Source organism: Metarhizium acridum (assembly GCF_019434415.1).
Source record: "Metarhizium acridum strain ARSEF 324 chromosome Unknown scaffold_579, whole genome shotgun sequence".
Classification (NCBI taxonomy): Eukaryota; Fungi; Ascomycota; class Sordariomycetes; order Hypocreales; family Clavicipitaceae; genus Metarhizium; species Metarhizium acridum.
This window is the reverse complement of record NW_027094047.1, coordinates 52488-65569: the sequence shown is the minus strand read 5'-3', so window position 1 is coordinate 65569 and position 13082 is coordinate 52488. Positions and strand designations below refer to the sequence as shown.

Below are 13082 nucleotides of genomic sequence, written 5' to 3'. Positions count from 1 at the left end.
CCAAAACGAAAATGAACACCATGCACTGGGCTTGCCAACTCGTCAAATCTTGCACACAGGCATAGGGTCAATCACCTCCATCCTGTTCCGGCTTCCTTGCCACCCATGCTGCGGCTTTATATACAGTGTGCAACATGCTCTCGCTGTCCTGGATATATGGCGTCTCTATCCCCGTCTGTTTCCACTCCACTGTGAATCCCAGCTTCCCCAGCAACGTCATGACCTCGTCATTAGACAGCTCGAAGCTCCCCGGGTCTGCAATGCCCGACGAGTTATTATAGTCGTGCTCGCCGTCTCCGTCGTCGTCATGCCCATGGTTCCCGGGGGCTTGGTTCTCAAAATGCCACAGCAGCGGGCCGACATTGATGAGAACACCACCTGGTCGGAGACAGTGGTGAATGACTTCCAGATACCGTATCAGATTAGGCGCAGTGTCAAGGAAGAACAGGCTCGCGACAACATCGTACGACTCCTTGTGGTCCTCATCTGCGTACAGGCAGAGAAAATCAGCCGCGCACATGGACATGCTCCCTGCGTCTGCTGTATTGGCCAACGTCGTGGCGGGATGTATGTCGGGCACTTTGTAGCTCCGTAGGTGGTTCGCCCGGGTGAGATGGTTGGAGAAGGTGTGTATCCAGGGGTATATGGTGTATTTCCCAGCCGTTTGGCACTCGTTCAACATGTAGGATGACGCCAGAAGCTGGTGATATGAAATCTCGTTGCCTTCGGCTTCGTATCCCTTGCGGCACAGCTCAAACACCAATCTCCCCAGTCCCGCGCCTGGCACCAGCACTTTCGGTCGTCTGCCCTCCCCGATGCGTGCTCGTTCTTGCTCAAGAGTCTTCAAGATGGGCGCGTAGCAGATGTCGCGCTCCACGGCGCCTTCTGCTGTCCAGTCCCTGTACAATTGTCTGATTGTACTCCGAGCCTTGTCAATATCTCCATGCTTAGCTACGCCTGTCCACTCCAGTGGTATCATGGGCTCGCCCTGTGGTGAGACGGCTGCAAGGTTGTGGAATGACCGTAAACCATGGGCCACAATTGCACGGGCCAGCTCCGCATTAGCATCTATTGCGTCGTCTGTCCTGTCTAGGGTTTCAAGGAAATTGAAAGGGGGCGCCGCCAGCATTTTCCAGTGTGCTTGAGGAAGTGCGTAAAAGGAGCGCCGTCTGAGGTGAGTGACATTAAAGTGTGCGACTTTGGGGTACTGTCTGAAAAGGATGGGGTCAGTACCAAGTCACATGTCACAAATGAACCAAAGATCAATAAGATGAATAGCAGGCAAAGAACCGTTGTGTTGTTATTGGGAGAAGGAGCGGTGCAGCCGGCTCATTGGGGACAAGATTCACAACATGTCTAGGACTTACGAGAAAGAGTCGAGAGCATAGAAAACGACTTTCACCTCCTCTGGATCGTCCATGTTATCTTCCGTGCCGCGCCAGGCGGTAGTATCAGATGACGAAGCTAATTGCTCGCCTTGATCCGCCATCTTGTTGTGTTGGGATATCTAGTCACAGGATACTTATTGCACTGCCAGCAATGGCCGGCTAGCGTGGATTCGAGGCGGCCTTGGTAAAAATAGTTTAGACAGTATCCGGGCCATACAGACTTCTCAAAAGGGATCTCCGGTTTACTAACGAGAACCCAGAATATACAGCATTGGCGGAAGAGCGAGACTTTGGTTTGCTTTTTCAAGCACGGAGGGGAATGAATAGCGGAGCTTGTAGATACGTGCACGATCCAATCAGGCATAACTGCTATAAGGTTCTAGCCAATCATGTGATCTACCTTGAGCATCAGATTTCCATTTCAACACCAGGTAGTTGCATTGTTCATGATCAACAGCTGCGGTTACACACGTCGTAGCTCTTGCGCACACAAACCCCGGAGCATTTATTAAAATTCTTCTCGCCTTGGCACGGGGTACAGACATGGCAGCTATTCAAAATGAACCCCTCAACTTCTCAATACCCCTCCCCCACTCTCTGGACACGCGTATCTACGTTCGCCTGAGCACCCAGGCCAAGGCCATCGTGTTGTCTCTGACCACAGCAACACAAGATGAGTTGGCGGCTCCGAAGCCCATGGGCTCCTTTGTTTATGCATTGCCGAATGTTTGTCAACCCTTGGGCTTGTGTGCAATGTAATGATTGAATGTGGCTAATTGGTGACGTTACATGTAGAGGTTTGATGACAAACAGCCGCTCTCGACGACCCTGTTCCCTTCAGAATCAAGCGTCGAATTCACGACTCGATTGGCAAAGCTTCTAGCCAGGAGAGTACAGTTGCCCGTTTATGTGACTAATTCTATGAGCTTGGCCAACACGGGGATGGGAGGCACTGTCGAGGAGGAAATGGAAGCGTTTAGGAACCTTGTTGCGGTGATAGTTGATAAACTAAAAGCTGCTGGGGCGGGTGCGTTGGCGGCGAATGGGGAGTTTTCCGAGTGATGGTGGAATTTTTGAAAGCATTGGAGAAAATATCACGCCGGTCGCGTGCCTTGGGCTTCGTCGTCGGCAGGATGTGCGCTGAAGGGCCCGCCGTGAGGAAATTTTGCAGCCACCAAGCGGCAATCTAAAGGGTTGGCTGTTTTCATATGGACAACACAGTGTTTGGGTGCTCAAGTACTGCTCCACGTGTCGGGTATGTTGACTCTACGTGCCTCGCCCAAGCGCCGCCGGTTGAATCACGTTGCGGTCATGCAACTGGATGCGACGCGGGGGCATTCTTGAACTGGACCCCCGGTTTTGGCCGCAGAGGCCACCGAATGTTGAAAAATTGCTGCCGACCCCTGGCTTTCGCTGGCACTCGACATAAATAAAATCTGGTAGAGGCAACTTGGACCGTGTGTGTGGTCAGGGGATTGAGCCAATGAGCCTGCAACCCCGACCAGGAATGGATGCCCGGGTTATCGTTATCGCACCCCGCCACCACAATGTCTGGTGCGGGCAAGTTTGTTCAATGTCCAGTTGGTTCCCCGCCAGACCAAATGGCACTGCTTGCACAAGCGCCATTCAGCTTCGCAAACAGGTTTTGATCACCCTTCGGTGCTCAGCAGGCGAAAGGTCTTGGTGTCTTTGACAACCGCTGCTCCGTACTTGGCATTCCTCCAACGACGCTTGCTAACTCTCGAGTCTCGAGTCTTGCATACCGGACGGATACCCTGACATTCGTCCGGCCTACCCCACGACCCTGGTCCTACCTGGAGGGGCAGAAACTTTGACCTTACCATCTCACCTGACTGTACCGAGTATGCCATTCACAGGCTGCCCTTTGCCCGCCCCCGTTCCTCTGAGCTAACAAGCTGATGCTCGTCAAGACGCACTCCTGCCAAATCACGCGCAAAAGAAGTCTTTTGCTCCAACCCGTCCCCGACACAACGCCAGGACTCGACTCCTTCGTTCCTGAAGTCGTCGAAATGTCGTGGCAACCATCTCAGGACTCGCTGAGGCAGCTCGCTGCATGCCTCAGAGACTCCCTGAGCGGCTTCGATAAGAATGCTCAGAAACAAGCCGAAGTGGTCTGTACCTCCTCGCCTCTTTGCTCACATAGTGAACTGCTACTGAGTCCCGCCTAGATGCTGCAGCAAGCAAAGAGCTCCCCCGACGTTAATAATTATCTTGCATATCTCTTCTCGAGCGCCCACCCACCAGATGGGTTGCAATGCAGCGAATCTGACTACCACCTCGTGCGATCGGCTGCGGGAATCATGCTGAAGAATAATGTCAAATCGGAGTGGAAGAGCATACCGGAGGAGAGTCTTAACTTCGTCAAGATGGCTGTTCCGATGGCCCTGCAAGATAAGAACCCTCAAGTTCGCAACTATGCTGGAAACATTGCGACAGAAGTCATTCGGAGAGGGGGCCTCCTGAGTTGGCCTGATTTGCTACCCCAGCTGATGGATATGGTCGGAAACACTAGCGGCCATGTTGCCAACGAAGCTCAGGAGGGAGCCATGTCAGCCATGACTAAAATATGCGAGGATAATCCTCGTGTTTTTTTAAGAGAAGTCAATGGACAGCGTCCATTGAACTTTGTGCTCCCCCAGCTCATTGCTGCCACCAAGAGCCCGCTTCCCAAGGTCCGCGCCGGAGCTTTGACTGCCATAAATGTCTTCACACCTCGAGCTTCCCAGGCCATGGTCAACTCCATCGACGAGCTCCTACAACACCTATTCGTTCTTTCCAGCGACACTAGCCCCGACGTTAGACGACAAGTTTGCCGCGCCTTTGTTCACCTTGTTGAAAGGCGGCCAGACAAGCTGCAACCCCATATCGGCGGCTTGGTGGACTACATCATTTCGCAGCAAAAGGGAGATGACGAAGATCTTGCTTGTGAAGCTGCCGAATTCTGGCTTGCTGTGGGAGAGCATGACGATTTGTGGCAAGGCCTACAACCATATCTTCACAAAATCATCCCTGTCCTCTTGCAATGTATGGTTTACAGCGGTGAAGACATTGCTCTTCTTGGTGGCGAGTCCGACGATGAGGATGAAGAGGACAAGGAGCAAGATATCAAGCCAGCATTCGCCAAAAAGAACTTGAACAGGAATACCAATGCAAACGGTGACTCGGCGAATCAAAATGAAGGCGGCAATGCCTATGAAAAGCTTGCTGGCATGGATGATGACTTGGAGGAAGGCGAGATTGATGAAGTAGATGATGGAGACGAGAACCCCGATGAACGGTGGACGCTTCGTAAATGCTCAGCTGCAGCACTGGACGTTTTTGCCCGGGACTTTCGAAATCCTGTCTTTGAGGCCATCTTCCCTTATCTATCTCAGAACTTGAAGCACGAAGAGTGGCCACACCGTGAGGCCGCTGTCCTGGCTTTAGGAGCCGTTGCCGAGGGCTGCATGGATGTCGTTGTTCCTCATCTTCCGGAACTTGTGCCGTACTTGATCTCCCTCTTGGAAGACTCCGAACCTGTTGTCCGGCAAATCACCTGTTGGACGCTAGGTCGGTATTCAGAATGGGCAGCGGAATTGCCGGAACAGAGCCAGAGAGAGCAATATTTCGTGCCGCTCATGGATGGTATCCTTCGCAAGATGCTCGACAAAAACAAGAAAGTCCAAGCTGCCGGTGCTTCAGCCTTCGCCAACATTGAATACAAGGCTGGCTCCCACCTGGAGCCATATTGCGGGCCCATTATTCAACAGTTTGTTCGATGTTTTGGCAAATACAAGGACAAGAACATGTATGTCCTCTACGATTGTGTTCAGACACTTGCCGAGCGTATTGGATCATTGCTCGCCACTCCTGAGCTCATGAACCAGTTGATGCCAGCCCTGACAGAAAGGTACAACCTCGTCTCAGACCAATCTAGAGAAGTTTTCCCACTACTGGAATGCCTATCTTATGTTGCCTTGTCCCTGGGGCCCGATTTCGCCCCATATGCGCCGCCGATCTTCGTACGATGCATCAATATCATTCACATGAACCTGGAGCAGAGTCTAGCCGCTGCAAGCAATGGTGCTCTCGACACCCCTGACAAGGACTTCCTGGTAACTAGTCTTGATCTCCTAAGTGCGATTATTCAAGCCCTGGGTGAGGAGAAGTCTACAGAGCTTGTCAAGACATCCCCTCAGCCGTTCTTCGAGCTACTTACATTCTGCATGGAGGACCCGGCCGACGAGGTCCGACAATCTGCATATGCTCTGTTGGGCGACTGCGCAAATTACGTGTACCCATTGATGCAGCCACACCTGAGGTCTATTTTACCTATTGCCATAAAACAACTAGACTTGGATTCTATGCTGGACGATGAGGTTGGAGATGGTTTTGGAGCGTACAACAACACCTGTTGGTCTCTCGGCGAGATTACCATGCAGCACGGCAAAGGCATGGCACACTGGGTTCCTGGTCTTCTCAAGCACCTTGTTGAGATCATGTGCAACGCTCGCGTTCCAAAGAGCCTCGCTGAGAATGCCGCTATTGCTCTGGGTCGGCTTGGCATAGAAAATTCGGAGCTGTTAGGCCCGGCTCTCCCAACGTTTGCCGAGGATTTCTTAAGCCTAATGAAGAAGATCGAACCAACTGATGAAAAAGCTTCTGCTTTTAAGGGTTTTTCTATGATTGTGGGTCAAAATCCGCAAGCTATGGAAAAGGTGTTGTTGGATTACTTTGTGGCAGTTGCGCAGTATGAGGACTCGGAATTGCAGAATCCATTGAAGCAGGAACTTCACGATGTCATTCAGCATGTAAGTATATATCGATCAGCACCGGCGGTGACCCGATCCATGTGACTAACAGCGATTTGACGCTAGGTCCTGAACCAGTACAAGCAAATAATGCCGCAATTTAATGACTTTATCGGACAAATGCGTCCCCAGGATAGACAAACTCTCACAAATAACTACTCGGTTTAATTGCTCTGAGTTGGCTAATTCAGAAACATCAAGGCTGAATGTGCCGGTTGGGAAGCAAAGCATGGTCTGGAACATGGCTACCCTATAGCTTGAATCTTTGACGGCGTAACCTGTTTCTTGGCGATACTTCCAAGGTTGGGTGGAAAGGAATCGGAAGCAGGGCATGAATCAATTATGGAGGAAAACATCATGGAGTTGCACGCTTGATGATTCGGGGGGTTGGGGGAACTTCGGCATGTTTTTGGAGGCTTATTGTGCTGTGGATGCAGGTATACCAGTGGTTATGATACATTGTTCAAGGGATGGGTTTATGCATGGCACCATCAAGTCCCCCGGGACCAAATATTATACAAGCATTTGCAAATCCATTTACTAGATAGCTATAACGTAGATAGAGGCGTCTCGTTCAGCCAGGTCGAACCGAATGGAATGAAAAGCATTGTGACTTTGATTGGCAACACTTTGGACTTGACTTCCTTCCTTCACAACTAATCGACGTGGCCCTCCTACGGCACGGGGCAATCGGCTTGCGAGGAAGGTACGACGCAGCCAGCGTAAATGCCAGCTGGCAAGAAACCGATGTCGACAGTGGCTATGAATTGTGTGACTCTTCTTTTCCCCAAGAATGATGCGTGAACACAAAATCCAGCCTCTGCTGATTTGAACGCCCCATCTCCCCTATTAAATACATTTCAATGGATCGCGCACACGCATCGCCGCAGACTATCTCGCGTCAGTTATCCAGCAGAGCCTGAAGGTGTCTGGAAATGCCGTTCTAACGTCCTCGGTGTTTGAAGTTACCTGGTACGACTAGGTTCGGGACCATTCTTTAGCTACACACAAATGACATCCGCAAAACATTGGCATTCTCACTGCGCAGCATATTCCAAGTCGTTTGAATAGACCGTGTGTTCAAAATCACTATGAACTCTGCATCTGAAGATGCGATTTGCGAAGGGGGACCTTTTCTATTCTCTGTCCCAGGGACGTCAGGTAAGGTGGCATCCACCCACCTAGGCCTTCTGACCAAAAAAAAATTGTGCTTACAGTGTACCGCCGTCGCCGGAGGCAACATCAGAAAAGGCAGTTTTCGATTGGCGGAAGGTCTGGCCATCTGATGACAGGCAAAAATGTGGGGGAAATAGGCAACACCATCATGCCACTAGCACACAAGCCATGATACGCCAGATTTGCAGAGAATAATGTGTGGCAGTACTGGCAAGAAGCCGCCAGTCTCCAAATTCAACATTTATCTATCATAAGTCTTGACGAAACAGCTTTCTGGTTCTGTCCGAAACTTTAAGTTATCCGAACAAGGCGTTGGGTCGACGGTGCGCGCTTCAAAATGCCCATTGAATGGAAGCTGAAAGAAGGTATTCGGCTAAACCATGAGACGCTCGGGGTAATTGCAAACGAGGTAGTGCTTGGCTTGGCGGGACGGCTGGGAATCAGTCAACCTTCCTTTGTCACATGAAGCAACTCGGCGGTCTGCCAAGTCCACAAAGATTTGTACGGTACGCCAAGTTCTAAATTTAGGGTTATACCTCCCACATGCCGAAGCAAAAGAAGCTAGCTCCTCCATCAGCAGCCAGTGACCATCGTCATAGTACTTGGTCAGAGACGCCCCTGGTGTTTGCCATCCGGTCAGCCCATGCCATTCTTGCCCTAGCTTTTGCTCCAACAGAGTGAGCGAGAGAATCTTGGCGTACAATAGTGTACCAAATAATGTCTGGGCGTTGATCATTCAACCGGCAGAAAACCAAGGCAAAGAGCAAATCATCACGTGAGGCTCGCCAAGCTGCGGGACAACACCGGTCCTTTGCCTTGGGTTCAATCACACTTTTTTTGTCGCGATGCAGAAATGCAGAGTGAGATACCTAAGTCTGCTGCGAGGGCTATTGCCGAAGTGGTTCCAAAGTTCTGTGGAATGAAAGCTCCGGCATATCAATGTAACTACCCACGGGTACCAGAATGCAGTCACAACTCTCGCATTGATCTGCGGCAACCCTACGGCTTGGATCTCTGAGCAAATCTTGTGAAGTCAAACGTGGGTGCTATTTTCAGTCCGTGCGAAAGACGTCCCCGACTGGCTGCAAGGAGACAACGGGATACACACTTGCATATGTTATGGAGTCTGAACAGACATACTTCAGACCGCTACATGGATGACGGTCTCCAAGGCGGGATCTCATCGGGCTGTGCCGAAAAACTGGTCATCCGAGAAGGCGACGCCATTCCACATGGTGAATTTGCCTAGAAGGCGAGAACCTCCCCAGCTTTTCCGCTAGACAACACGGCCGTGCGCTCCTTCCACACCACGGATCGCATGGCATTTCAACCCTGCGCCTGATAAACGATTTAGACGTTCTTCCTCAGCTGCATCTCTTGTGGATGCCGTTAATTTGAAGGTCGCATCTCTTGGGGCTTATAAAATGCTAACGATCAATATAGTCTGCAAGAACTGGACGAGCAGAATTACAAAGTTTGTGACTGTGGCAGACACTACGCTTTTGCAGTAAGCTACCGGTGACGAAGTATCGTTTACAAACCATCGGGATATTTGACGGGAGATCTGTCGGAGCTGGTGGATCAGACCAGCGCAAAACAAGATCATTACATAAATTTTGGTACCGGCTTGATAGGAAGTCAGCCACATCCATCAGGGATCGCTAGTGGCCATGAAACGTTGTATTTTGCCTCTTGCATCGCCCCCCCACACCTGTTCTGCGCAGACGGCACTCCGTAAAGCTTAACCTTTGCCCGAGGGTTTAGGGAAATGCCAGCGTACTAGGCCAGTCGGGTGCGACTTGAACGGGTGGAAGTGGGCTAACTTGTCCCATTGCACATGACTGCATTTCTGTGAGATCCTGCTGATGGCCTGAAATGCGCGAGAGCATCAGGGTGAAGTTGCTACCAGACCTTACGCTGCTCTAGCAGCAAGGGAGTCAACGCGCGTCGCTTATTATTCTTACCGGCCACACACAGGGGGGGACTTGGTGTTGGAGTACCGTGTAGGACAGCTACGTATTTTTACAGTCTCCCGTCCTGTCTGTGTACAGCGCAGCTGGGCCGCTATTCAAGAACCCTCTTCGATGATAAGTTTGAGTTTTTGCGGGTTGGTTGGGTTTCAGAATGTCCGACTGGTGCGGCAAGCATTTTTGGGGGACAGGCGCATTCGCAAAACCACAACGGCTAGTGCTGGACATATCATGCACTAGTAACTACTCCATAGATTCCAGAGGATCGACACGGTTTCGGCCGCTCTGTCAGCCACCAGGACCGGTAAGGCTACATGCGTACTCCGTATACGCGCTGTCGTCTCGGACAACACAGGCGGTGGTTGATAGCCTCGGTCGGGTACACATGGAGGTATTTGGCGAGGTTGAACCATCATGGAGAAGGGCGAAAATGCAATGCAATCAACAGAATGGGGACATGCATATGAGCACCTGGCAACTAGCATGAGAAGGGGTGCTGGCGTCTGAGCGTTGGTCTGCAGAGACCTTAAGGGTTGGTGCCAATTTTGGACACGAGCTGATATCCTTCCGCCAACGAGAGGACAGGAACAGAGTGATTCAGATCTTGGGTCATACGCCGCAAGGTTTTGGGCATGACGAGCCAGGGTAATGCTGGTACGAATATCAGGGTTCAAACGACTACTACTCGTGCCACGCCCCACCATTAGGTAATTCAGCTACAGAAGCTCTCACCACCTATGGTGGTGCTTATCACCAAGGCGGGCACATCAGCAAGGCGGGCAGGTTAGGGTTATAATATGTAAATATTTAAATATTTAAATAAATATATTATATTTAAATATATATAAAATTTAATAAATTAATAAATATTAGTATTATTATTATTATAATTTTATTTTTTCAAAAATACTTAAAATAAATATAATATAATTAAAATTAAATATATTTTTTTAATTTTCTAAAAATAAAAACTTAAAGAATATTTTTTATAATTTAAATAATTATAATATATAATATATAATCTTATATATATATTAGATATATATTATTAAATTAAAATACATTTAAAATTATCTCTATCCTCTCCCCCTCCTTCCTCCTTCCTTCCTTTCTCTTTCTCTCCTTTCTCTTCCTTTTCCTTCCCCCTTCCCTCCCCCTCCTTCCCCTTCTTTTTCTCTTCTCCTCCTTTTCTCTCCCTCTTTCTCCTCTCTGTCCTCTTTTCCCTCTCTTTTCTCTCTTTCTTTTCCCTTCTTCTTCTTCTTTTTTCCCTTTTTTTCTTCTCCCCTCTTCTTCTTTCCCCTTCCCTTCCCCCTGTCCCTTCTTCTCCTTTCTCCCTTCCTCTTCTCTTCTCCCCTCCTTTCTCCTCTCCCTCCTCTCCTCCTCTTTCCCCCTTCTCTCCCCTCTCTTTCTTTTCTCTTCTCCTTTCCTCTTCTCTTTTTCTTTCCTTTCTTCTTTCGCCTTTCCGCCCCCTTCTCTTTCCTTCCTTCCCCTCCCTCCCCTTCTCCTTCTCCTTTTTTCTTCTCTCCTCTTCTTTCCTCTCTTTTCTCTCCTTTCTTTTCTCCTTTTCTTTCTTTTCTTTCCTCTTCTTTTCTTTTTTCCTCGTCCTCTTTCTCTGTCCGTGCCCGCCTTGCTCCTGTGCCCGCCTTGGTGATAAGCACCACCATAGGTGGTGAGAGCTTCTGTAGCTGAATTACCTAATGGTGGGGCGTGGCACGAGTACTGGCTGCCCATGGTAACAGCACAGTCGCTGGGTTATGGAGAAGCAAGGCATTGCATTCAAGACCCCCTGTCCATGCAACAAGCGGTACGCTTTCATCCTTTTTGGTAATTGTCGGTCCAGAAGAAGCTGAAAGCTGCAATCTAATTCTCACTTGGTAGTGAAGCTTTCAATCAAGGCGACAAAAAACATTATAGAAGACGATGCCTAAAGAATGATCCACAAGGAAGAAGAAAACTTCCTTCTACGTTTGGACCTGCAGGTTCTGATGTCACATTTTTCGACGGGTCTCGGCGGGATGATCTGATAGCACTACTCCGGTACCGTGCTAGAGTTTAGCTCAAGATCAGCGCAAGCTTGGGCTTTTCGCGTAGGCATATCTTGAGCCATACCGAGCTTAGGAGAGCGCGAAGCTGTCGGCTACGCCATGTCGCCTTTCATGGAATCAGTTTCCCTGTCAACTCCAGCGACGGACCTAGTACCAGGGATCTGTCAAACTGAGACAAAACCGCTAGAGAATGAAACTGGAGAAAGATTGAAGTACATGGCCCGAAGACGCTTCGGACAGTACATGCTATAGGTCCTGGGTATATAACCCGTATGTTCCGTACGAACCACCGCATGAATACCGAGAGCTACCGCAGCCACAGCTGCAATGAGCTGCCAGGGTCCAGCTACGGCTTCTGGATAAATTCTGAAAGGAGTTAGTATAACCACAAGAGGGAGACCTGGGCCTTCCAGATTCAACGAAGAGCGTAAATGAGAAGTCACCAGATGGTACTCCGTATCGTCTTGCCATTTATTATGGTGAGGCAAGAAAGAATTGGATTGCCACACGTGTATGGAGCACAGCTTGCTGTCACTGTCGCTGTGAACCTTTGGCCGTGCGGCCTTGGCTCTGCAGATGGAGCGCTCATTCTGTGTGGGGAAATGAAATTTGAGTTGAACGTAGCGACTTGCATGGTGACCACCAGAGACAAGTTGCCGTTTATTATAGGAAAGGATTTGCCACCGACTGAACTGCTGTCAAAGGCTTGGTCGATAGAAATGGGAGGCCCAATCTTCTGGCGCAGCACGAGACAGACGCTGGCCTCTGCAATATCCCCATTCAACATTGCAGGTCATCAGCCGAGACCATTTGGGGATCACAGAGAGACGCCCTGTTTAGCTAGGCTGTCTGTATTATCAAGACGTGTTCCTTCGGTGTGACAGGGGCGGCGTCTTCACATAATGCCTCGATGACACGCAGCAGTACTCGTGCGAGTCGGGAGCAGCCTGAAAAGCATGATATTTTTGGGTGCGAAAACAGGCGGCAAGAGTAACACCGAGAAGCACACCGGCATGTGAAGCAATAATATCGCAAGGTTTTGTAAACCTACAAACGGGCGAGGCTCTCAAAAGCAAGCAGATCAATGTGCTTCCCTCATCAACAGCATTAACAATGGTATATTGCATTATGCCAGTGCTTTCGCCCGGGCGCATTTCACATTGGACACATTGTTTGCCGAGTCAAGTCTGACTTGGTTACTTATTCGACTGGGCAGGGACCTTACGATGGGAATAATGCACAAGCCACTGGGTGAATGCGATGCTGTTGAGCTCAACTCGGTGCTAGGGATATCGCATTGGCTAATTCGTGGCGTTTAGCTTGAGGCTCAGCGCCATCATACGCCGACGGCCTGGCATTCCCCCGGGGGTTATCACGAGGACCGACGGCACAAGCCCGGAGGCAGACTCCTGCAACAGCGTACGTGACACATACATTTACGGTTGATGTCTTGTGAGATACCTAGGTACTTTGCAGTTTGTCAACCAATGCACTGCTTTGTGCATCTGGGAGCGCCGTGGGGCGAAGCATGGGAGATCTGTCAAGGGCGTAACTCATGAACTGATGCTGCATGACTGGATCTGGATCCAGAATAGGGTAACATTGTAGGCCTCAAGCAAGGGGACGGGGGCCGGTAGGTTTTGGCGGCGGCAGAGGAAGAAGGAAGACTTACAGGAGTTGACAGGACCGAGG

General features: G+C 50.0%; 3 protein-coding genes across 4 annotated transcripts; 2 read left to right on the top strand and 1 right to left on the bottom strand.

The window, feature by feature from the left end:
* Positions 1–5: 5 nt before the first annotated feature.
* J3458_021341 (uncharacterized protein) lies at positions 6–1673 on the bottom strand. 2 transcript variants are annotated; one of them, XM_066122557.1, is made up of 2 exons: positions 1368–1673; positions 6–1211 (listed from the first exon to the last, which is right to left on the bottom strand). In XM_066122557.1, the coding sequence occupies exons 1-2, from the start codon at positions 1487–1489 to the stop codon at positions 68–70; spliced, it is 1266 nt and encodes a 421-aa protein (XP_065972313.1). In that variant the 5' UTR covers positions 1490–1673; the 3' UTR covers positions 6–67. The 2 variants fall into 2 exon arrangements, with proteins under 2 accessions (XP_065972313.1, XP_065972314.1); XM_066122558.1 differs by having other exon boundaries at positions 6–1673.
* Positions 1674–1826: 153 nt separating this feature from the next.
* J3458_021340 (uncharacterized protein) lies at positions 1827–2835 on the top strand. Its single transcript, XM_066122556.1, has 2 exons — positions 1827–2114; positions 2184–2835. The coding sequence occupies exons 1-2, from the start codon at positions 1932–1934 to the stop codon at positions 2448–2450; spliced, it is 450 nt and encodes a 149-aa protein (XP_065972312.1). The 5' UTR covers positions 1827–1931; the 3' UTR covers positions 2451–2835.
* Positions 2836–2840: 5 nt separating this feature from the next.
* J3458_021339 (uncharacterized protein) lies at positions 2841–8117 on the top strand. The gene is made up of 4 exons (XM_066122555.1): positions 2841–3250; positions 3320–3520; positions 3578–6199; positions 6266–8117. Exons 2-4 carry the CDS (start codon positions 3419–3421, stop codon positions 6365–6367), a joined length of 2826 nt encoding a protein of 941 aa, XP_065972311.1. The 5' UTR covers positions 2841–3250; positions 3320–3418; the 3' UTR covers positions 6368–8117.
* The last annotated feature ends 4965 nt before the right edge of the window (positions 8118–13082 follow it).

Excerpts from the sequence above, each read along its gene's own strand:
- J3458_021341 (XM_066122557.1), bottom strand. The coding sequence starts at position 1,489 with ATGGCGGATCAAGGCGAGCAATTAGCTTCGTCATCTGATACTACCGCC. Across the intron at positions 1,212-1,367 it reads TATGCTCTCGACTCTTTCTC|ACAGTACCCCAAAGTCGCAC; the intron begins GTAAGTCCTAGA and ends CATCCTTTTCAG.
- J3458_021340 (XM_066122556.1), top strand. The coding sequence starts at position 1,932 with ATGGCAGCTATTCAAAATGAACCCCTCAACTTCTCAATACCCCTCCCC. Across the intron at positions 2,115-2,183 it reads TTGTTTATGCATTGCCGAAT|AGGTTTGATGACAAACAGCC; the intron begins GTTTGTCAACCC and ends CGTTACATGTAG.
- J3458_021339 (XM_066122555.1), top strand. The coding sequence starts at position 3,419 with ATGTCGTGGCAACCATCTCAGGACTCGCTGAGGCAGCTCGCTGCATGC. Across the intron at positions 3,521-3,577 it reads CTCAGAAACAAGCCGAAGTG|ATGCTGCAGCAAGCAAAGAG; the intron begins GTCTGTACCTCC and ends AGTCCCGCCTAG. Across the intron at positions 6,200-6,265 it reads TTCACGATGTCATTCAGCAT|GTCCTGAACCAGTACAAGCA; the intron begins GTAAGTATATAT and ends ATTTGACGCTAG.